Source organism: Sparus aurata, chromosome 8, assembly GCF_900880675.1.
Source record: "Sparus aurata chromosome 8, fSpaAur1.1, whole genome shotgun sequence".
NCBI lineage: Eukaryota > Metazoa > Chordata > Actinopteri > Spariformes > Sparidae > Sparus > Sparus aurata.
In genome coordinates, this window is record NC_044194.1 from 18,370,055 (window position 1) to 18,396,028 (window position 25,974).

The 25,974-nt window shown below is 40.0% G+C and overlaps 1 protein-coding gene across 1 annotated transcript; it reads right to left on the reverse strand.

Moving 5' to 3' along the window:
• Positions 1 to 1,270: 1,270 nt before the first annotated feature.
• On the reverse strand, positions 1,271 to 4,336 carry LOC115586574 (uncharacterized). The gene is made up of 2 exons (XM_030425721.1): positions 4,310 to 4,336; positions 1,271 to 2,606 (listed from the first exon to the last, which is right to left on the reverse strand). Exons 1-2 carry the CDS (start codon positions 4,334 to 4,336, stop codon positions 1,761 to 1,763), a joined length of 873 nt encoding a protein of 290 aa, XP_030281581.1. The 3' UTR covers positions 1,271 to 1,760.
• Between the last annotated feature and the right edge of the window lie 21,638 nt (positions 4,337 to 25,974).

Genomic DNA, 25,974 nt, shown 5'->3' on the forward strand with positions numbered 1-25,974 from the left:
CTCATCACTGCACTATGTATCATTCTCTAAATTGGTTAACACCCGAGTTCAGAAGGCAGTTTCATTGGCTGCAGTTTATTTTCAAATGTATTTATTATAAATACCCCCCATACTTAAAACAATATTTGACCCCCTATAGGTCACAGCACTATTTACGCCATACTGACAGTTGTTTTTTCTTTGTCCTGAGAATTCAGAAGGAAATTGGTCGATTTTCCTTTCAATTTAAAGCTCCGTCAGATTGGAATACCTTGCCTAATTTTTTGAAATCTATCACTTCTTTTCATCTCTTTAGGAAATCCCTTTTTATTCATTTACAAAAACCCTGTTCTTGTTTCTAACAAATTACTGACGATAATGTGGATCTTTTGTGAACTGTGGATAAAATACATCTCACTGACACTGAATGGACGAATGTACTGGATATGATGATGTACTGGATATGATGATGGGTATATAATAAGTGTAGTATATGATACCACTCGTGTATAAATGTGAATCTAGATGGACTGGGGGGGCAGGGAACGGTTGGGTCAAGAGTGTATTGTGTGGATGTTATCGTCTTGTAATGTATTGTTTTGTTGTAATGTTCTGTCTTACTCTTGTATGTCCTGTAATGTGATGTCACCTTGTAATGTTTTGTCTTGTTATTGTCTGTATACATGTTAAGGACTCCCTTGAAAACAAGATGATTCATCTTAAGGGACTATCCTTCAAATAATTAAATAAATAATGTTTGGGCTATCACTTTCTCTTGTTCTTTCCCATAAACATATCTTAGGTAAGGCTGTTCTCCAGGCACACAAAAAAGTGAATCGTAATGCTAATGAGTCGATCCTTTGGATTAAAGTAACTTTCTATACCTTTTTAAAATTATCCCAACCATAACATAACTGCAGTTACAATTCAATATTTCTGTCACCGGCAGTATTGTATATTTTAATTCAAGGCAATTGAATTGGAATTCATGGCACATAATATGTCATAAAACAACATAACTCCTTTTGAAACTTTACAAAATGCTGGGTTATTAAAAAACAAAAAGATAAGATGGACCTATTCAACTGGTTGCACCTGGGTCGAATACGACCCTTTAACATGTATAAGTAAATTTAAAGGTTTTCACACAAAATGATTAAATAGAGAACATTAACAAGAATCAGACTGACAACTTAGGTCTGATTTAAAAAGGTGCATTTTTTCTTTCAAAGGACTAACAGAGCAGTGACATTTTTTTTTTTTTTTTCAAAAACAGTCAAATCTGGTCCTCTAAAAAAGCTCTCTTGAATCTTAATTGATTCACTCATAAGTTGGAGATCCATTCTAGGTCCATACTGTTATTCCCAGTGGTTTGTGCTCAGCTGCTGGGAGACATACTGGCAGAAACACACCCCTCCCTCCAGGTGACCAGTGGAATTTGGCTGGGGAAAGGGAAAGTGTCTTTTAGCAAGGCAGCAGGCGTAACCTGATGAGAAGAAGATCAGAGCTCTTTCAAACATTTCTTCGGCGACGTCGTGCTCAGAAAATGTTCCTGCAAACTCATGTTTGCAACCGTCCAGAGAAACATACACCAGATAGATTTTTGAATTGGACTGACAGCCCATTAGCACCTTCTGGTCAGAGAGGAGTTTGTTTGCCTGGCCTATAGCTTTCTGCATCTCCCTCACTATGTACTTCTCATCGTCATTTTTCCTGAGACCAATATGAATAAGCAACCCAAATGGAATGCAAAAGAGACTATAAATGGCAACCACACGTATTTAAGAAGGGATTTCTTTGTCGTTTGGAGGACCATTGATATAAACTGCCAAAAATACAAATCCTTCTACAATACCTCCAACAAAGTTTAAACCAATTATGTAAATCAGGACTCTAACCCACATTGGGCGCAGCCACACTTTACTTTGAGAGACACTGTTGATCATCCTCACAGCCTCTCTGTACTTGTCGTGGTCCTCAATGATCAGGCGCAGTTGGTCGGGCACCTCCATGTCACTGAACTGACCTGAATCCCATTTACAGAGTTCCTCATCATTGAACGCAGTCAAAGGCTGCAGGGCCTTTCCATTGTAGATAGAGGGAGGCTGAAAGGGCACCACAGTGGACCCTTGAAGCTGATTATTGGGGGCGCAGAGCACCTTGAGCAGCTTATTCCTAAATCCGGGGTTGCAGGCCTCCAGGTAGGTGAGGTGACAGAGGTGGAGTGGAACAGAGACTCCTGGCTCCAGCAGCACTGGGACGATGGGCTTCCTCTCCAGGCAGTCTCTGAACAAAGACATGTTGGCCTCCAGGAGACACCAGCGACTCCTCACAAACTCTGGGCTGAGAACCAGCAGGACCTTTTGGCTAACCTGGATGCAGTCTGACATGTTTTCCAGCACAGTGCGGCCCGGAGTGAAGTCCCGCTCATGGTAGCACACCTGCAGGCCGCAGGACTCCAGCTGGTTGATGAGGGAGTGGGTCCACTGGGAGTCGGTGCTGCTGTAGCTAATAAAGACATGGTAACACTCACCATCCCTCAGTGTGGGAGGAGCATAAACAGAGGGAGACAGTGGGACAGCACGCTGTGACTGAATGTCTGCAGACTCAAGGGAGTTCATTGGCATCTAAAGAAACAGAGGTGAGAACATCACAAGCATGTAGTGTAAATGCTGCAAGAATAAAACAAAAGCTGATGTAAAAGCACAAAGATTAAATGGACAAAAGGCTTTTACTCATGACACCATGGGATCTGAACATAAACGGTGTCCTCCTCAGCTGAGCTGTAAGCTCGCCTAGCTAGCTCTGTTAGCCTCTAGCCTATGAGTAGATGCCCGCTTCCTTTGGCTCAGTAATAATGTTGGCAGTTATAGATTGGTAGATAGAAAATAGTTTTGACATGAAACTGTCATCAACCGAGTCATATTTTTTCATGTTTTTAGATTGGACATGCAGAGGCGGATCTCTGCACGTCCAATCTAACTGTAAAGCAAGGAATTTCTGTTGTTTCTGTTCTGTTATGTTATTCACATAAGGTGAGAAATCTGATCCACTTCATACTTGGCAGGTTTAAAATGTGTGAAGTAAAATGTTTCTTCATGCTTTTGCTTTCCAAATATGTAACTGTACCTGCCCCTCCCTGCCTGGCTGAATGTTTTCCTGCCCTGTTACAAGTTGAGTTGTGGATTTTAGACTGTATATGGTCTCTACCTGTACACCTTTGTAAGAAATACCACCATACATTTTGATCCATACCTTTCTAAAACAGTTTCAACAAAAGATGTCCATCATTTTCATTCAGTCATTATCTGTCAAAACATTACTGGTTAGACTTAAGACAAAAAAATTTGATATTTAAATACCTGTAGGTGATAAACACCGAAAGGAGTTCAGCAGTGGGTCATCAACAGCAGAGTACGGAAGTAAGGGAAAGGGAAATAAAAAACGATACACCTCTGTTGAGAGTTAGATTAAAGGCATACGCTCTTCTGTCCTGAACCAAGAGCTGTATAACAAGTTGGTACAGTGACTTTGCCTTTAATGAAAATAGTTGTAAGATAATACCGACCTCAACCTGCCTGGCTGGTTTGGCATGTTTCACTTTTGTTTTATTGTGTAGATCAATACAGGTGTTTATTTATTTATTTTTATTAACTTCTGCATCACCAAGGAATCTAACTAACTTTTTGTTCTCTTGAACATAACGCAAATTTGGGACACATCTATATAACCAGAGCCACAAAGTTTGTGGAATTGGCATAAATCATCTTTTCTGCAGGCTGGAAGAGAGTGAGGATCCTCAATACAACAGCTAATGGGTGCATCGGAAGATCTTACAACTGTGTAATTCCATTTTCATTATTATTTCAGAGAAGCCGTCCACACCTCCTACCATGGAACTGGGCAGAAATTACTGGTGTTGGGGGGGGAGCAAAATCTTATTCTACATCAATTAACATAGAATATATACAACCCAATGGCCAGAATAAATGTTTGCAATATACAGTAAGTTTTTGCAAATCATGGATATGTTGAGACTTTTCATTTCCCTGTGTTGCAACTTGACATTTCTAAAGGTTCAATTCTCATGTTTGTGTTGTGCCTAAGATCTGGTTAGGTTTAGGCACCAAAAGATCATATTTTGGCTAAAAATACCTTTTTTGGTCACCATAAACGCAGCTGGAGATGTCCCTACTTCTGTAAAATGTATCAGATTTTTATCGCCACAAACACGGATTGAAATGATCCTGAGGGATCTTTAAAAAATCCATTGGCATCATGACTACAAATGTTGAAACACAGTCTTTAAGTTGCTTGGCAGCCATCTCGCCTGTAACTCCACCACGATCGCTTCCATCTCCCTATGAGTAGGTCTGGTCATAAACAGGTAATGTGGAATGTGTATGACAATGACAAATGTGAACGTATCAGTGGTTGGCACGAATGTTAACTCCCCAACATTTTATTTTGGCGAGTGAGCTAATTATATATTATAGAAATATAAATAAGACCTTTTACATTAATGCTCAATTGAGTTATGAATTGACTCTTTAAGAGCACTTATAAAACACCTGAGCTTATAGTATTTTAGTTAATAACTTCTAGTGACACATACTTTTAACTTCATCTTCATGGGATTCCCCTTTTTTCTGGGGTGGGTGAAGTGAACTGTGCTCGTTAAAGGGCTGTACTCTGAGCAAAAATAGCTGCAGACTTCAATAGAAGTGACCCAATAAAGATCAGTAAGCAAGGCTCATCTGTGTGAGTGACCTAGGGCCCTTTTAATATCTGTGAGATATTGAAAACCGAGGGGAAATTTCATTCATCAAAAGACCACCTTCCTATCCCAGCTGACATTAAAGAACACTTTAGAGGAAAGCAAATCAAACAGTGCCATCTCTCCTCTGGCTTTTTTTCACAAATTAGGTTCTGTCAATCATTATACTGAGACAGAAAGAAAAAAAATATGAAGTTTCCTGACCTCAGGGGTCGTAAAATCCGATTTTTTTCACCCTGTTCAGCTTCATTGTTTTTTTTAACACAGAATGGTGACCACATCTAATCTTTTGGGGACAGAACTGAACAAGTGCCTCGGGGTGAAGAGGAAAGCAGCTCTAACAATGTAATACAATTGTAATCTAGACCTACATCTGCTGCTCTCTTGATGCACTCAGGCTGGAGCGGCACAGAGCGAACAGGACACTGAGCACTTCTACACCCTCCACTCAACACAACCACTGCGAGGAAATGAAATTTGAAATGAAAAAAACATCACTCCGTTAACTGTGTACAGTGAGCACTTGGGCATACTGTCTTGGCTGTATTGTACAAACACTTCGACATCTAACATTTCATTTTTAATCAGGTATTTCATTTTGTGTGGTTCAATTCAAATGAGATTATCAGAAAATTACTGAGTTAGGTTTAGATAAAGATTACACTTTGGCTTAAAATGATGACATTTAGTCATGTTACGTAAGTGGCGTAAGTAACATGATTTACGTACGTTACTTACATATGATGAATATATGAAAAACTAATCACATCTGACTCTTTAGCACATACGGGACACAAACAAAAAAAATATGTTCAACGTCGGACTCGACTTTCAAAATAAAGCTTGCTGACAAAACAAGTCGACATATTGCGACATATTGTGACTTATGGACTGTTATTAACATTTTGAAGATGTCACGGCCTGGTTAAGTTTAGGAAAAGATAATACTTTTTTGGTTTAAAACTTTGCACAGTCACTTAACTTACATTACCAAGGTGATATAAGTCACGTCATGTTTCATAAGTGATGTAAGTAACTATGTGACTTCTTGACTCTTGGTCATGTATGGGACGCAAACCCCTGTCTGTGAATGACCCACTCCAACCACTGCCCAACTAAGACTTTTCTCACTCTTTATTCTACTGCACTAGAGGGGCTGCTTCAAGAAGTGACGCTAGAGGGTTACCTACAGTGTCAAACTTACAAGTGTAGGGCCAAGGACCAGGCTGCTGTATGTGACTTGTTTGGAGTGTGAACAAGGCAGAGACCCTGGACCCTATCCATCTCGCAAGGCCTTAACATTCACAACTGCCGACTGGATGGATTAATGCAAAAAGCTTATTCATGTTAAGGTTATCAATTTCAGACATAATAGCTTGTAATGTATTAACTATGACTAATGCGATTCATATAAACTTGTACACATGATTAAGAGTGCCTTACGGTAGGGAGGGAGCGTTCTTTGTGATATTGCATCAGTATTACATGAAGTCATTACTCTGCTAAAATCCCCATAGGTTTGGTTCTCTTCCCTATCTACAGAGAGCTGATCAAGTATGAATGTTCTGTAATAAATGCCATCTCGGGTTTACCTTTTAAGTAAACTGAACTTACAACCTGCAGCAAACATTTCAACTGCATCATATTTTACACTGAAGCGATATTTTCCACTTGCATAACCGTATAAGTCCCAAGTCCCACAGAGCAGAAACCATTATTCATGCAGTTTGTACTTTGGCTGCAACAAAGCCATTAAAACTATTTATTAGTTGTGACAGTTTTAGGACAGGTAGATGGGTAATGAGAGAATGGAAGAGGCAGTGGAACATTATGCGCGACTGCATCTGTGTTTGTGTCTGCGTCTCCAGGTTAGTTTTAGGCATTACGTATTACGGCGTCTGAGACTGGAGGATGAAAAATGGAGTTTGACCCGGCTTCTGGTTGTCACCACAGCTGAGCATATTTTCACAGTCATGAGTGCTGTGGTTTTTGTCTCCGTTTATGTGCCAACTGAGACTCAATTAATCGTCTTCCACTGCCTTGGCAGAAATGAGTGAGCTGGTTTGCCTGTCGCGATGATTGATAAGGGTGTTTATGTCAGGGTTTGCACAGGTATGATTCATGTGTAGCTGTCTTCTACTACATTCATTCACACATGCAAGCGTGATTCGGCATTAAATTATGTGTTCACAAATTACCCAATTATCTATTCATACATTTTTAATGTTTATGACTTTAATTTCAGCCATTCAAGCTACATGGTTCAGGGGATGTCAGTGCCATTTTTTTATTTTCCTCACAACTTTGATTAAAATATCTCAACAACTATTGGATGGATTGCCATTAACTTTTGTAAGAACATTCAGTTACCAGAGGAAAAATTCCAACTGACTTTAGACCTCTAGCGTTGCTGTTGGCATTTGTTGTTGTGATTGAAATAACTCCAGTTTCCCACCACTGTGATCGTCTTTGCTGCCCTGATGTGCTGCATCTGCGCGACAACAGTGCCAACCATAACAAGACAGGCAAATGCAAGGAGAGGGGAATTTGAAAAGCTGTCTGTTTTCCACTGCACCAAGCTGCGTTGATTTGCTTTTCCATCACCAGTTTTACTGCGGCGAGTCGAGCCGAGCCCAGCAATGGACCTGCTCCGGAGTATGGCCAAGCTGCAGTACAGCCAACCCGTAACAAGCACCTGTCTCCCACTAAAATCAATACTCAACCCATGTCATTAAAGGAAACCTGAAAGAAAGAAATTTTTGAAAGCGTGTTCAGCTCTCAGTACGTTTGTAGCTTCTAACTACATCTACAGTTTCTCTCCTTCTGTTTGTACTTTCAAACGTCTGCTGCGTTTTCCTGTTTCGCCGTGTTCACTTTCAGCTGTTTCAGGAGTCATGTTTAGTTACTGCTGGTGAAAACACCACGTTTCCCGCAATGTTGCTTGATAAGAAAAGCTTTGAAATGACTAAATAACGCTTGTGAATAACGTTCAAATTTTAGGTAGACTGGAAGAGAGAGCTTAAAATCCTAAAATGTATGCAAACATCAATATGAATGTGATGTGATTAATAAAGGCTTTAAGCCTCTATAATCACATGTCTTTTAATTAATCAAAAAGCATGCTCCACTAATTTTTCTAGTGATAAAGTCATTCAAGTATTGAAATAATTCTAGGTATTTTTTCAGTATGCAGCTAAATAGATTACAGAGGGTTTTATCTAACTAGGTCATCGGAAATAAGCTTAGTGTTTACATACAGTACGATAATAAGATTGGGTTATCAAATCAAATCCCTTTACAAACAGTGTTAACACAGCTAATATTTACCTTTCCTCTCTGTGCATAATCAGTCATTTGACCCAGATCATGAGGTTTACTTGATGATATTTAATTAAATATGTATTTATTGATAATAGAATCAGCACTGGTGTAGTATAATATAGTAGTATACGAAGATATAGACAGCGGAAATTTACACAAACCACAGACCCCAGACGTGTTATAACTCATAGGTGCTTTGTCCCGTTATTCACATTTTTCAGAACTCTGTCAATCATTATTTTTATAAATACTTTTCTGCTGTAATTAGTGTTTCTTTTTGAAATATCAGTGTATCGGCGTCCTGGGGACCTGAATCAAAGCACCCATTTGCACCTGTGCATTTTCAATAGATGAAACTAGTACTTGAGCAAAAGTTTGTAATGTAATGTGTCCTATTTTACTTGCTTTAACTCACTATCAGGCAGGTATGGGTGATTTTGAAGAAGTCAGACAGAGATAGAGCACACACATTTTATTTTCACTGTTGACCACCCTAACTACTCTTGCTAAGGTCAGATATACAATGCATAATGTTTTGTTGTAAAATGTTTTATGATGATGAAAATGAATGCACAAGATGAAACTGTCAAATTGCGTGCCATGCACCAGGCAGCAGTGACCAGCATGGGAGTAAAGAAAACTCCACCTGTCGCTGGGGAAGTCCAGCGCTTGGCTGCAAATATCAGATTGAAAAAGGTGCTTCCTTTTCTACAGAAACACAGACAGGACGTGTTTGCTCCAGTATGCCCCGAGCACATGAGCCAAGTCAAGTGCTATAAACATTTCTGTACTGCTTTCTCCAGTCTGCCTTTTGCATGTGGTGTGTATAGTTCTATGTAAAGACCATTCATTTTACATAATGGTAAAACTGAAAAAAATCAACATTTGAATTTATTCAAATATTATTCAGCCACTGAGACATCTTGGGATCAGTCTTTCTATCTTCTTTTGTATTGAAAGTTTTAAGAAACTGGCAGTTATTTAAATCATTTTAAATTTGGGTGACGATAACCCCGGCTGGTTTCAGCATATAAATATAACATTATATAATAGGACATATAATATCAGTTGAAATTAATGAAAACTTAAGATACCATGATCAAAGTTTTTGAGAACAAATGTGAATGGTACCTTGCAATTTTTGTTATTGTTAATAAGGAGAAGAATTGTATAAGAATAATAGTAGCGCTATAGTATAATGATAATAATCTTTTTTTCTAGAGGAGATTAATTGAATAATGAATAACTTTTTGAGAAGAAATAAGTTTACATTTTGCTGTGATGGTTAATTCCTCAAGTATTTTATCAATCTAGTCAGTGGCCCTTGTATGCTAAATCCTTTGGTAGGATGAGGGTTATAAACAAGTATCCTGCATGAAATATAAACTGCAGCAGAAGAAAACCCCACAGTTTAGGATCTTCTGCAGAACCGGTGGCAGGTCTTAAAAGAGAAAAGACTTTTTGTTAGACAGCCGGATATTTATCTTTTCACAGCATGTCTGGGTCTATGTGCCCTCACACAGGGAAGATAAATATCTCTGCCATTTTTAGCTGCCTTGAAATATCCAGGAAGGCCTATGGAAATAGAAAAAAAAAACACAGAAGAAGTATATGTCATTACAGGACTCTTACTGAGTATAATCCTGTCTTCATTAATTTCCATTGCAAAGTTTTTTGAAGAACAAACTTTACATTTGTAACTTATTAAGGCTCTAAGAACACATCCTTCAGAGTGCATCTGTTTCAGTCTCTTATTTCATTCAGATGTTTTTTTGTTTTTCATAAGAATTTTGTTTGTCTTTGTCATCCAAAACCATGGTAGATTTTCTGACTGTAAAATATTCTATTTACAGCTAAAAGTTTCTGTGCATATGGAATAGAACAGAGCACCCATCATCTTTGTTTGTTTCTCCATGGAGCATTTTTTAGCAATTTTCACCTCATTGTTTCTGTGTTATGTACAACGAATGCATTGTTTTGTTTTCAGCCACAGCAGGCAGCTGCTCTCAAAAAAACAAAATCCTTTAGAAACCTCTGTATGCCCAGCGCCAAATGGCAGAGCAGGGTTGCTCTGATATATATGCCCTCTGTGCCATGTATGATCAAAAATACCCAAAAAGTCATAATGTATGATCTTTTGACGGTTTTGTGACACGTACATTAGTAATTGGTTGCACCCCATGCTCTTCACTTCTTTTCCTGAAATGATCAGGATAGCAAAAAATATGGATCATTTGTATCACGTACGCTGGTTCAAGCCATTCCTGTTTGGCAGTGGCTATAATGATGAATGTATTTCACTGACACGGCTGATGTTTAAAATGTCATGCGATATATGCTGTGTTCGAGTTTTTTTTTTTTTTTTAAATCGTTGATAAACTGTGTAGTATTAAGAAGGCTATGACAAAAATGGTCAGACTGACGGAATTGTGAAAATTCCCCCTCCACATATCATAGCTTTGTCCGCTTGGAGAGACAAGTTGGCTAAAGAGTCGGCTGTTTTTCCCCGAGGCAGAAGAGAACTCACTTAAGGCTTAAACGTGGCTGCGCTAACTGTGGTAACAATGATGAAATGGCAGGTCAGCGATTACTGAGCAGGGCAAGAGAAAAGGTCTTGATTACTGTGATGCAGTGCAGCTGTTCGCTCCTCCCTGTCTCTGGCACACCTGCACACAACCATCAGACGAACGGAGAGAAAGAGACAAAATGCAGCTCCGAGGCACACAACTGAGGAACATCGTGGACCTGATGTATTGTTTTGTGACTGCTGGTTGTATAAGGCAGCTGTTTGCCAACATGCTCGGGATATCAACTTCTGAAGATGAAAACATGTCAGTGTTGCATTTACAACCCCCAAACTGTAAAAAAAAAAAAAAAGAGAGAGAAATCAATAACGTAACCGTAGAAGCAACAAAAGGATTTCCTACAGGTAGCATACAGCGCCTTGCAAAAGTATTTACCCCCCCTTGAACTTTTCCACATTTTGTCACATTTTAACCACAAATGCAAATGTATTTTATTGGGATTTTATGTGATAGACCAACACAAAGTGGTGCATAATTGTGAAGTGGAAGGAAATTGATACACGGTTTTAAAAACGTTTACAAATAAAAAACAGAAAAGTGTGGTGTGCAAAAGTATTCACCCCCCTGAGTCAATACTTTGTAGAACCACCTTTTGCTGCAATGACAGCTGCAAGTCTTTTGGGGTAAGTCTCTACCAGCGATGCACATATAGAGACTGAAATATTTGCCCATTCTTCCTTGCAAAATAGCTCAAGCTTAGTCTGATTGGATGGAACTGCTGTGAACAGCAGACACATCTAAACCATTCCACTGTAGCTTTGGCTGTATGTTTAGGCTTGTTGTCCTGCTGGAAGGTGAACCTCCGCCCCAGTCTCAAGTCTTTTGCAGACTTTAACAGGTTTTCTTCCAAGATTGTCCTGTATTTGGTTCCATCCATCTTCCCATCAACTCAGACCAGCTTCCCTGTCCCTGCTGAAGAAAATCATTCCCACAGCATGATGCTGCCACCACCCTGTTTCACGGTGGGGATGGTGTGTTCAGGGTGTTTTCTGCCACACATAGCGTTTTGCATTTAGGCCAAAAACATCAATTTTGGTCTCATCTGTAGCAAACTGTATGGCTGTGTTTCCACAATGGCTCTCTTCTTGCCACTCTTCCATAAAGGCCCAATTTGTGGAGCGCATGACTAATAGTTGTCCTGTGGACAGATTCTCCCACCTGAGCTGTGGATCTCTGCAGCTCCTCCAGAGTTATCATGGGCCTCTTGGCTACTTCTCTGATCAATGCTCTCCTTGCCTGGCCTGTCAGTTTAGGTGGAAGGCCATGTCTTGGTAGGTTTGCAGTTGTGCCATACTCTTTCAATTTTTCAGGTGATGGATTGAACAGTGCTCTGTGAGATGTTCACAGCTTGGGATATTTTTTTCATATCCTAATCATGCTTTAAACTTCTCCACAACTTTATCCCTGACCTGTCTGCTGTGTTCCTTGGGCTTCATGATGCTGTTTGTTCACTAATGTTCTCTAGCAAACCTCTGAGGCTTTCACGGAACAGCTGTATTTACACTAAGAGTAGATTACACACAGGTGGACTCCATTTACTAATTAGGTGGTTTCTGAAGGCAACTGGTTGCACTGGATTTAAGTTAAGAGTATCAGAGCAAAGGGGGGTGAATACTTTTGCACACCACACTTTTCTGTTTTTTATTTGTAAAAAAAGAAATTAAAACCATGTATCATTTTCCTTCCACTTCACAATTATGCACCGCTTTGTGTTGGTCTATCACATAAAATCCCATTAAAATACATTTACATTTGTGGTTAAAACGTGACAAAATGTGCAAAAGTGTAAGGGGGGTGAATACTTTTGCAAGGCACTGTATGTTGAATAAAGCCAAAACACTTTTTTCCAAAAGCGACTTACAGTATTACATACACTGATGACGGTGGCTACCATGCAAGGTGCTGACCAGCACATCAGGAGCAGTTTTGGGTTCAGAATCTTGCCCAAAGGCACTTCGACCTGCACACCAAGGGAATCGAACCAGTGACTGTCCGATAACAATGTGCTGGCTCTACCCCTGAGCCACAGCTGCCCACACTTGGAGAGTGACACCAGCTTACCAAATGATCTCCCATCAAAAACGGAGAGATCTACATGTAGATGATTTATACTTCTTTTTTTTCCCCCCCTAAATAATGTAACACAAATTCCTGAAGAAAAGTCAATCAGTGCACAGATAGTTTCAAAACCATTGGAAAAAAAAAAAAAAAAACAGAAACTTTCAAAATAGTTCCCCCAGACAAATACAGACAGTAGTGCACTGTCTGAAATCAGTGGACTTCCAGCACATAATGTAATTGACCAGTATCACACTGATAAGCAAACAAAGGGGTCCATTTGATCTCAGTAGCCAGACACTATAAAAGCTAAAGAACACGTCTGCTTTGTGTTCATTCGATGTTCCCATTTTGTTCCTTGGCATATATCCTGTGCAAATACATTATGACAATCTGTGTTGACACTGGGAACACACAGACAGAGGAGGGCATTATAAAAAATAGGTCAGCCGAAGGTGCCACAGACAAACAGTGCACAGCCAGATCTCCAAACGTGTAATAAAGTTATGTGTCATTGCATAACGACAGTATGTGTACGTGTGGTACACATAGGTTATTACTTACGGCATCACAAGAGCGAGGAAAGGAAGGGCAAGGAGATAAACCTGATGAGGCCTGACACCGAAATACCATAAAGAAAAGTACTGGTGTCCAACGGCTTCAACCATCTATGACAACTTCCAGTAAGTTTCATTGGTCATTTCAGAGAGAATTCATCTCAAAGACAGGGGCTGTACTTGGATTCTGTGGGTGTATTGAATTTTGCAGTCAATCACAGCGTGCAGTTAAACCAGAACTACTAAGATTAGCATTTCTAAATGCCGCAGCACTCATATAAAAGGATAAAAGTAGAAACAGAGATGTCGTCTTTTGTATTCAACACATTCATTTCTTCCTAAATGCTTGGTGCTTATGTACATTACCCAGCAGCCGACGTTGCCCTCATGCCGCTGGCCACGAGCAGCAATGAGGAGCAGCCTACAGGGGGCTGATAACCTCACCTCTTTCTAACTCCACACCTGCATTGGATGGACCCTATCACAACTGCGGCCAACCTGTGGCGACCCCCCTCGTCCCCCCCTCGTACAAGTGTTGCTATTACAGGACTCGTCTGTGCAAGACACCAAAGAAAAAGAGGTTTTTAAATGTCTCTGAGTGCTCAGCTTTCAGTCGAATTACTTTTCTAGCTTTTAGCTGAACCTTTGTGGTTTAGTGTTGTGTTTAGTTTGTCTCCTGTGTGTGCTTTCAGACATCTGCTTTCAGCTGCTTCGGGAGTTACTGCTGGTGAAAACACAACTTTTTTTCCCCTGATTTTGCTGCTTCTAAATAGCTTTAAATCAGTTAAATAACAGGGAACTTTTATTGTGCAAGTATTTTATAGGTAATAAAACGTGTTTATCACAGAATTAGGTATCGTGTTGTAATGGAAATGCAAATCCCTGCCTCGCTGTGCCGATGTGCCAAGTCAAACTGAATCAAGCCAAGCCAGCACATGTGTATGGAAAGAGCCCCAGCAGTCTTCAGACCTAACGGACACCGACTTAAGTGACATCACTTATCATACTTCATACATCTTCGTCCTTGAGCCACAAAAACCTTTATACAGCACCTCTCCCAGTTGTACCGTGTGCAATGTTTAAAATCAGCAGAGTTCCCCATTAATTATTGCCTGCTGCGCTGTTGTTTTGCATCTTGTGGTTGTGTCTCTTCTATATTACAAGCCAGCATTCCTGTTTTTTACTGTGGACAAATCTCACAAAGGAATACCAATAGACACCAGCATGTCAAACTGCTGACCTGCCTTTCCAGATGGGTCCTCCATTTTCTTTACTGTCCAAGGATTTTTTCCCATCTTGGGGCGAGGTCATGAGGCATTGCTGCCGTGGGCCTTTTGGAATCTCTTTCATACGCTGTAGGTGTAAATGAGCTAAACAAATCCACTTGGAACGACTTCACCGCTGTCTGAAACCAAAAACCAGCCGAAAGAACTTTCAAACCATTTATCAAGGCTAGCAGGATATTTATTGAAATATCAACATTACCTGTGTTTTCATAAGCTCAAGCAAATGTTAGCATTTCATAACACATAGCTTGAGGACATAAATTAATCTGTGCCCACTTGGACATGTGTTCTTTGCAATCATCTAAGAGACTAAGATAGATTTAAGTGGGTATGTCAACATTTACTTACATGAAACAATGGAATCATCAGCTGACACGTCTCAACCTTTCTTATATAAGAGAATAATATCCTCGAGACAGGCATCACTCTTTACACGGCTTTATTTCTATTCCGTCGCCGAGCTCATCAAGTTCCACATTTCCTCAAAGTCTAATCTAAAGTAATCGTATTAAAATACACCTCAGTATTCAGAAGAAGCGCCCAGCAGCCGACTTTGATTGCTACACATGCCTTGATTCTTTTTAGCCGTGCATTCATAGATGATTGTGCATCCTGCGGGGTAAATAAAACAAGGAAATGAACTGCATTTTTTTAATCCTCTATTTGTTTCAGTCAAAAGTGCAATTTCCTGAATGATTCATCAGACAAAAGACACACGAGTGGCATTAACGAAAGGAGACGTCCAGATTTTTATCGTTCAGTGTTTGTGTCTCGCATTAACTTATTAAACAAACTGCGGCGAGAGTGCGTTGGCATCTACCCAAGTAGCCCACCACTTTAATGCAAATGAAAGAAAAACAAGCTCTGAATAATTATGGCTTCAAGAATAACAACACATCCGTCTGGATTTCCAGTTTAAAAATACTGTCATCTGGTCTCGAGTTTAAACCCTCGGAAAATATACTGCCGTCTCGGGAGAAGTGCTTAATTGAAGTGTTTGTCTTAAAGGTTAATCTCTGAGTACCTGTGATTTCACTCTGCTCTTAATGTGTCGAGGCCCATCAGCCTCTGAAATGTCAAATATGTAAACTTCACCGGGGTGAATGCGGTGTTTCAGGCTGCAACGTCAGTGCCTTCAAATATTTTTATGAGCTGTAACCGTAACATGACATGCGAGTATGTGAAATACATGAATTTGGATGTTGTGCAGATCCTAAAAAGGCCGATGTTGAAATTCTGAGCGCTCTGAACGATTGGATGAGAAAACAATCAGGATTTGTATAAAGCCTTTAGGCATTCAAGCACGTCAGTATATCTTGAAAATGCTACAAATTGTCCCTGTCTTCTGCCAACACGGCATAAAAGTTGACTGTGGAAGTTGAAGAAAAGTGACCCCTCACGGTTACACAATAGGATGCTATTAGCTCTGAGTCTGACCAGTTCACAAACTATCATGAATGTCCCACACACATTCTTGCCTTTGGGCTTTCATCTCTTGTGGTCACAAATGCAAAAAAGGCAACGTTAAATCATTTACTTGGAAACATGTTTGCGACCAAGACCAGAGGAACAAAAGCCAAGCACGACAGAGAATACTTTGAAGAGATATGTGGGGGAAAAAAAACAAAAAGAAGCATACAGACTAACCCGGTTTTATGTGTCCATATGAGGCAAAGTTGCACATTAATGCAAATATTTGTGCTCGATTCCTAGAAAATCATGTATCATAATCATGAGAGTAACGCACACATGCTCGTGAGTTCCAGTCTGGTCGGTATCACTTTACATTAAAGGAAAGCATGAAGCATTCTGTCAGCCAGCACACATGGAACAGATTATTGTCTGAATGTAAAATATATACAGCACTGATGTTAGGGCTCTGACCTCATCCCTGCCCACAATGAAACAGCACAGCAGAGAGTGGGGAGTGATGATAGATTTTGACTGAGGTGGATGCTATAGGATGGAGGTTTGGCTTTTGAAGTGCTGTATGAACAGCTGCACCAGCAGCAGCAGCAGAAGCAGTATCAGTGTTTGACGGTACAGCTTTCAGGTGAGTGCTGTGGCAGCAGGCATGCAGCAATCATTGGAATGAAGAAGCCATCATACCGAACACAATACAAATCGTTAAGCCCTGGGAAACTAATTTGATGGGTCTCAAGTAAAGTGAAGTAAATTGGTAACAAAAATATTGCAAGTTGATATGAAGAAATGACTGTAAATCAAAGCCACAATATAACAATGACTTACTATTCTAGCGTTTTTTCACCTTTGTCTGTTCTGGTTTTAATGCCTTATTTAGTTTTACATGTTCCTTTGAGAGACTTTTCCTTTGATTCTTTATTTAGTAACTTGACATGTCAAGTTAGTTAGTTATCACTCCCTCACCCTTCCCCTGAGAGGTCACAGTGGGGAAAAGGTGAGGTTGGAAGTCATAATCCTCCATTTTGGACTTATCATGCCATCCTAAGCCTTCCATGCAGCCTCAGTGTAGGAACTAACTTGTATGGGTAGGGTAGAGCAAATAGAGGGTATGGTTAGGGTTTTAGGTAAATCTAAAAAAATTTACCTGTGTAATGTACCCATAAAACAGATTATTCTGAAGTATATTTATGTTGTGTTATAAAGATACGCTGCAGTAACAACACATCCTCAATACCGAAACCCAAAACAGCACGACCGTTGCGGTGTACCAGTGCCAGGTGTACCGGAGCTTCATTGTATGGTTAGATTTAGGTGCTAAAACAACCTTAGTTAGTTTTAGGTAAACATTGTCAGTAAATAACCATGTTACTTATTTAAATTCGATCAAAAACCTACTTACGAGTTGACTTTTGGTTTCACACTGGACACAGTCATTGGTCCCCTGGATGAAAGTCCTGTCCCAGGTTATTTATCGTGTGTGCTTGTACGTCCCAACCATCCACCTCATCCACATCCTTAGATGGAGCTGTCACTCTTTATATGACCTCGCCTGACTTCCAACTTTGCTGCCACGGTATTACTGCAGCTGCTGGAGGTCACTGCCTCACAACAAATGTTAATACCGGTCGATATAAACTGCTTTCATTGTTTTCCTGAAGAGGACGGGCTGGCAGTTCTCTACAGTACCATTTGAAACAAACAGGCCGAGACATTTCGCACATATTTTGCCATGACACCGTGACGTTTTTAGGCACATTTGGCCATGGTGCCAAATATGCTTAAACCGCTGCACTTTGACCCATAAAAAATTCAAAGAATGCCTTGCGTAGACTGAAGCAGACTAGCAAAGAGAGCCAAAGAGAAAAATATGCATTAGGAACACTCTGCTCGTACAGTCGTAGATTATATCTCGATTTTATTTATTATTTATATTTTTTTATTTATTACTCTTACCTGACTTGAGTTATGTAACTTCTATATCATAAACTATAACACAAAGAAAAACATTCAAATGACATTTGAGTACATTCATGATATAGAGACTATTATAATCATAAAAAACATATGGATTTTAAATCAACCTAGTGCTCAGGTGTCGATGTTATTTAACAGTGTTATGTAACAGCAAGCTCAGGGAACATCAGAACCTGGGCTGCTTTTCATCTCAGGGAAACTTCACCTTTTGTTTTTGCCAAGGTTTTCCTGACGTCACGCCAAAGACAAATCATGCATCACTAAAATGCATACAACATGTCTCACCGAAAGCACGCGCAGCTGAAGAAATTTGCAGCTATGTACACTTCCCACACTAAATCCTCGGCTGCGTTTTCCATGCCAAGGGGATGAAAAGTTTGAATATATTCTTACTTCAAAAGGTATAGAGGGAGTCCTCCAGGTGACCGGACTCTCATCGTGTCTCGCACAAGATAAGAATAACGCAGCGTGTGACCTTTTGAGGAAATTGTTTTTGTTAAACAGTTTCTTGCTCAGATTCATTGAGGGTGTTAATCATTAAGGCACAACAACACATTTGAGATGCCGCCAAAGCCCTGTGAGAATGGTCAACCTTTTGCAAAATCTAATAAACTTGTAGAGTATTTATGATTAAATTTTGTCTTTGTTTTGGGTACATCTGCAAGCTAATGACAGGGGCTATACACACAGTCATGCTTTCGATAGTATCTCATTTGTTGTCATTAAAGTGGTGTTATGACAAAGCACGCATTCATTTGTCCTCTGCTACATTTCTGTCTTTATTAAAAATGTACGTTCTGTGATAAAAGCTACGAACTACAAAGCAGAGGAGAAGAGACAGTCCCTCTTCTCCCCATGAGTCAGTGTGGAGGCTGTAATTGATCCAATCAGTTTTCATTACGCTTCTAGTGTGAGGGTTTGCTGGAAAAAGCATTCATGTCATGGCTGACGCTCTCTTGTCCCAATATTTGTCCTCGTAAAGTTATTTAACGATCGTCGTATTTTAAGGGGAGGTTGAAGACAGCAGTGTGCTGAGCCTGTTTTTGCATGCAGAAATGTTGAAAAGTAAAAATTCGGCATTGGAGGTGAAGCCAAACTATTAAAAAAACACAAAATTCTTCTCATTCTTCTCATGAATCACTTGAGAGAAAAATTCAGTTCCACTTTATGTATTTTACTTTGAATATAACACATGTGAGGCGGGTTTAAAAATGTCACGTTTTCTGTTTAATTTTAATTTATGCAGTGAGCTGAGCCTAGATGAATGCCGTCGCAATTACTTGGACAGGATAGAGTAGGAAGAACAAATAAAAGAGGAGACGCACTGAAAATAATAGGCGAGAAACTGAAGAGTTGGAAAAGTCAAAGTGCAGAGGCTGGGACCATCAGACAGTCTATGTGGTCTGTTGGCTACTTTTTAGAGCCGGTGTACTGAGAAAGAGCTGAATATTGACTTTCAACAGTTAATGAACGGAACAGAGCCAAGCCAGACACTCCAACAGTCTTAAGCTTCTGGGAAAAATTAGAAAAAAGGAGTGCCGACATAATTGAGCATTGCTTCAACAACTGCATAATTAACAGCAGATAGAAGATTTTCCCTGCGTTTGTGTGTTGCTTGGCGACCATTCTGCTATATGTCGCCTGGGGGATGAATGATTGTTTATTGATCTGTCACCAACAGGCCCTACTTATTACATTTTTGTTGATGTGTGTTATATTTTATGAGAACTTGCCATATATATACTGTATGACTTAGAACTATATTCTGCTTGCAAGTACTCATCATAGGTGACATATTTTTACCTCTGCTGTGTCCAGTTGTTTTTTTCTTGGATGGCGGATGGGTCTCAGCCCAGAAAACACCACATTAACTTTTGGCCTTGATCCAGATTTAAGGGACAGAGGCTGGAATTTTTTTGTTACTCTCTTTAACATTGAGAGATATCATTTTTTCCACATTTTCATTCTTTCTCAGGAAGCAATGATTGGAACGCGTTAAAAAGAATCAGTCGTATTTACAATTCAATGTGGATCCTGATGAAACTCTGCATCTATTAGATTTAAATATGTCTTCATTAATGGTACCTACCTCCGATGTGCAGCTGAGATAATGGGGATTCAGAGAGGTACTAAGGCTGATTAGGCTTGATTGAATTAGATGAGGCTGTTGGGCTTTAGTAAGTGTTCTAATGAGAGCCAGAACAAAAGCAAAGATAAGGGTAAAGTTCACAGTGATAACAATGTCTAATATAAAGATGTTTGTATAATGAGCCCCATTTTCATCTATCACAACACATGCCATACCTTTGGTATTGTCTTAGAATTTTCCCACCCAGCACCTTTTGCACTTTGCACTGAGCGAGTGCACTCTCACTATAGTGCATTGGGAGACGCCCATGCAGTTCATGTGTCCAGATGTGCTTCTTTGCGTTTGTTGTTGCATGATTAAAATTGTGCCCAGTGGGTCATTGGTTGGAAAATTATTCTCCATATGAGCAGACTTGGAGTAAGTTATTTTACAGCATGGAAAACAAAACGCTCAACACAGCATACTGTATAGACGGACGTAATACATTATGCAATAAATGATAACCACAATATTCCTCGACAGTGAGGCGCTAAAATGATGACTGTCGATGGCAGATCATCAGCCGCCTCCGGCTAACTTGCTAACTGCCCCACTTGAATCCTTTCTTAACGAAAAATCCAGATAAAGGGGTCTTAAATTTGCACATGATTAGACCAACCACATACACGACATTGAGGCCACAACTGCTGCTCCAAACAGAAAGTCTGCATTCTCATCAGCTGATCATCCATGTAGCTAGTTAGTCCTAAATGTTTGATGAGGAGAAAAGTTTTGTTCATTGTAAATTATCCCTGTTTGGCTGCTTACATTACTTGTTTGTATTTTGAAAATTCACGAGACTAGGCCAAAAACTTTAACTTTTAAAACGTTTATATAACTAAACTGTGATTGATCTGCTCATGATTGTCAATGTTCAAGGGAAGAGTTAAACGAATAAAATGAAATAAATTCATTGATTGAGAACCACTGATTCACAGTACGTTTCCAGAGGGGTGGTTTTGGACAGGCTACATCCTGCCTCAGCCCAACAAACGCTTCATAGCACCTGATTGGACAATCTAGTTTAAAGAAATGTTCTTGATCTTGTTTATGTGGAGCACATGTTGCATAAGTGTCTCCTTCTCAAATACCTTTCAGTTCATACTCAAACCCTCAATCCAGTCCAACCGAGAAAAACACAATGGCTATTATCTGTTCCTTGTAAGTACTAACATGTGTTGCACCTAATTTAAATCCTTTGAAAATGCATTAAGTAATCCATAACTTTCAGTGATCTCTGCATCGCAAAAAATTCAGTAGGTCACTGTTTTAGATTATTTTAGTCACATTTTTACAATTTTGATGAGCAAGAATCAGTGATATCCGATCTGGTGTTGTCATTTGCTTTTTTGGCTTTATTACACATGCCAGAGTGTGATTCCTCTAAACAAAGAATACAAACCGCAGTTCACACTGACAAAACAAAGTGACAAAGTGACTCAGTGTTATTGATTAATGACAAACAACCCAATCAAACCTTCACAAGTGGAGTCTACCCTATGGGAAACAAATAATTGATTGCAGTTTCCAATTAACATGTTCAGACATACTCTGAAAGATAGTTATTGTCAAACTCATGTTGAATTTCTCTGAACTCTTTGAAAATCATTAGAAAATAACCCCAGATAGTATTGGCAAGCTTCTGTAAAAAATTACAATAACTCAGGCCCCGCTCGACAGATTTAGTATATTCTCATGGAACACTCAGCAGGCAAAGTATATCAGCTACCAAACTGCTGATAGAAGAGAGGCTTCATTTAAACCAGATTTTTCATTCATTGCCAATGTTCAGTTTCGTCATCAATCTTCCCACAACTTCTGTTACTAATCAGGAACAAAAGCACAAAGAAAGAGACGGCGAACTTTACAATGTTTTCTAGGAATCTATGAAATTACTGGCAAACTTCAAGTCTTATGAAACTTTTTGAACTTTATTTCGAGGAGGTTTTGAGCGTATGCACGCTGCTGCACAGTTACACAACTGAGCTTTCATTAATCAGCGGGCCTATCGAGCTTTAGATTTCTCTATATGTTGAATTAGTGTGTTGGGGGCTTGTAAAAAGAATGCTTTTCTCCAATTAAAGAATATATTTTTTGCCTTGCCTTTCCTCAAACCAAAAACTCAAGAACAAAAGTGTGAGGAATGGATATTTATCTGTTCTAATGTAAGCTGAAATCCTTATCTCTCCCGTTACCAAACTTAATAACTACAGTAGCAACCGAGCATTAAGGTTCAAAGCCAAGGAGCATGAACTTATTGCATTGTTTTGTAGGGGTTAGACTTTAGATCACCATAAATTCACAACTTACGCCGCGTACAATATACACCAAGCGTGCGGAAGCTGACCATGTATGCTATTTGAGTATTTTGAGGATGTTTACACTCAAACCCAACATTACCAAAGACAGCGTTATATGGACAACCAGACCTGCGTCATGTGCGTAAATGTTCACATATTTGCCTGTGTACTATACTCATGTCACTGGAGGATAGAGCAAGAGGGCACAGTAGTGAACTGTCACAGCATGATATCACGTATGTGTCATGCTGATAAGGCAGAGCCCAAATGCACGAGATGGCAGACAGGAAGTGGACCGGATGAAGTTTAATTCAGGATCAAGGCAATACAAGGAACAGGCAAAAGCAACAGAACACCGAAAAATGGCTCATCAGAAACCAAACTAAAGACGAGACAAGCTAATCTATCGAGGGGGATGTGGTGGAGGTGGAGAGAGGTGGAGAAACACCGGTGAGCGGAATGAGTGGAAAAACACAGGGAAGCACAGGGAAGGAGCTGATAGGCTGGAGAACACTGGGAACAGGGTCGGGCTAATTAGACAGATGTGAGACAGGTGTGGAGGGAAAATCCGGCTGGTGAGGAGAAACACAAGAGAACAGGAGGGAACACAGAGCAAAAGACACAAATGTATGAAACACAAACAATAAGGAAACCACAAAGACAGGACCATGGCAGAATGTAGCTATCAAGTTCACACGTTAATTCAACCCCTGGTCGATAATTAGCTAGCTAGCTACAGCTCATAAAATCTGCCGGTGAGAGTTGAAGAAAATGCTGATTTTGGCAACCTTTGATTCTAAAATCAAGCACAAATTGTATTTCAATCATTTTACAAATAATACCAGTTGTAGCCTACATCTGCCACCGTAAACATTACATTATGTGATGTGCTACAACGGAAAGATTGACAGGCCTAGCAAAAGCACTTTAATTAAGGTGGTCTGGACTTGGTCTGGACCAAACTTGGTGGTACTTATGCCATTAACACAGAACTTATTATTACTTTCCAAGCAGAGAAAAACACACGTTATTTCGGGTAATACATTTGATTATTGGTTGTATTACTTTTAGGTCCTTTTACATGCACGGGAAGACAAACTCGAGTAAATTCCTTTAGTAAAACTGTACAAAATGGCCACAAAATAGTTGGTTCATGAAGTGGTGTGTGAGCTTGAATGACACTATATTTTTCGTTTCACTTAAACAAGCTCAGGCAGTAAAATTATAAGGTTCGATCCAATAATCAATCATTTGTGGGTGATAGGTGAAGAAGTTTCTTGCCGGCATTTATGGTGCAGTCAAACAACTTCATGTAGAAGAATTCTGCTGCACCCTCGCATCTACAAGCATACCTTGAACTGAAAGAGGTTGCAACCTGTTTCAAAAGTTTGATGTTTTTGTTGATAGCAAAGTATGCAGGTCTGTCGACACGTGATGTTACATGTGCACACGTCTCTCTGAGCACATTGTATGAAGATAGATGGATGATCTGCAGTCCAGTACCTTCACTGTCAGATAAAAGGCCAAACTAAGTGAAAACATGCCTCAGATGATGAAATGGACACCAACCTGGCATGAAAGCCTCTTCACCCATAATCCTTCTTAATCCGAGCCTCCTCAGGTCAAACATCATTCCAGATGAGCTGTCTGGAGGAGACAGCAGCTGTCTTCAGTGTAACAGGGCTTTAACAAGCAAGTAAGCAAAGAAAGCAGTTTCGGCTTTCAATGTCCTCTCATCAGGAGGATTTCATGCTCCTCACCTTTTGTGTCTACCACACAGTGTTAGTTTACCCTCATTTATATGATAATTGAGCACTGGTTGTGCCAAATGCACTATAGAGGAAAGAGCAACAGCAGCTTCTACTGTGGTTATGGTGGGATTTGAATTGGGTTTTTCTCCCCCTCCTATGAATGGCTGAGCCCCACAGGCGATGTAAATTTACGATATTGTGAGTTTGTTGAGTGAATCCTGGACGCTGTCTTGCTATTGCTCAACTCAGTTTGAAACATAAAACACACGGGGACAATACAGAGAGGCCAAAGAAAAAGGTCGATGGGGGTTTGGCATTGATCCCTAGCAGGAGGTAACGACACATGATGTGAGTTATCTGACCTGCTGCTTTGAATGTAGGGACCGGCCTTCACTCACAATAAACAGTCACTAAGAAGACAGTATATGTATCATATCTGCTACTTTAGAATCATATTTCTTTGCAGATGTCCACGTTTTTCCTGTTCTCTGTGAGCTGTGAACCGATACCCGAAAATGGGAGGCTTTCTCATTCGCAGCTGCAATAAACAGCATCCTTGCCAAGTTTCTGGTATCAGTCTCGGATCTACAGTATTTAGCAATCTTTTGCAAGAGCTTGAATGATCATTTATTATTTTTGTGTGCCTGCCAAGTTCTGTCCACTTCATCGCACTTGGAAATGATCTGCTGGGAGAGACAATGAAATTATGTAATTTAAAAACAATTCCTCCTCACCGGTCAGATTAATGCATATTTCCTAAATTACATTAAAAAAGATAAATGCTGAACCCACACCACTGTTGATTAGTTAATGGCAGAAATGACAACACTGAATAACCCCTTCCTCCTTAAGAGCTCCATTGAAAATTTGAAGTACCATACAGTTTTAGAAAGCACGTTCGATTTAGAATGAAACATCCTTTACATCCTTCAGAACCATCTATACTCACCCATACTCATTCATCCGCATGCAAAAACAGGATTTTACACCTTAAAAGTGTGTGCATTACATACAACAAAGTCCAATTTTGCATGCAGGCGACATGCCAATCCTTCCCATTAAGTTTTGGTGGACAGCAGATCTATATACAGTAGATGACCTTATGCATCACCTATAGTCAGGTGACCTTTGTCTTGATGGTAGAAATAAACACATTGTTGGCTTCATGAAATGGTTGCAGTTGTGTTAGGGTTTAGGCAATAAAACTAATCTATTAGGTTTAGGAAATGGTCATGGTGTGTGGGTGAAATAAATACATCAGGTTATTTTACGTTAAGGTTACGTCTGTTAACTTGTGGAGGTTCAGCACATCTTTCTATAAATACGAGAAACCTCTGTCTGCCTGTCTGTGTGTGTGTGTATGTGTGTGTGTGTCAAATATCTCTGTGGATCAGGATCAGACTGACCTGAGACTTTCAACATGGCTGCTGCGTGGTTCAAGGGTGTGCGACTTCGCATTTGTTTGGACTGCAATGATACCGTTAATAAATTATTACATAAATGCTTTACAAATTCTGCGAGCATTGTCCACCGGAGCCACCACAGTCACGTGCGCACTAGAGCCAATCACTGCACACCGTAGCCACGTGCACACCAGAGCCAATCACTGCAGAGCCCACCGCGACCCCCCACCCTAAGAAACAAGCAGATTTATACCTGCAGCGGTGGGAGCTGGACCGGGATTTTGCCGGCGGTTCGGTCCCGTTCTGTTCTGTGCATCTAAACTGACTGTTGTGGATTAATGAGACTAAAAGAGTCCGGATCGAGTCTGTTTGGGTCTGAGGAGATCCAGAGATGCGCGGACAACAAAGTGGAATCAGATCTGTGGCTGTT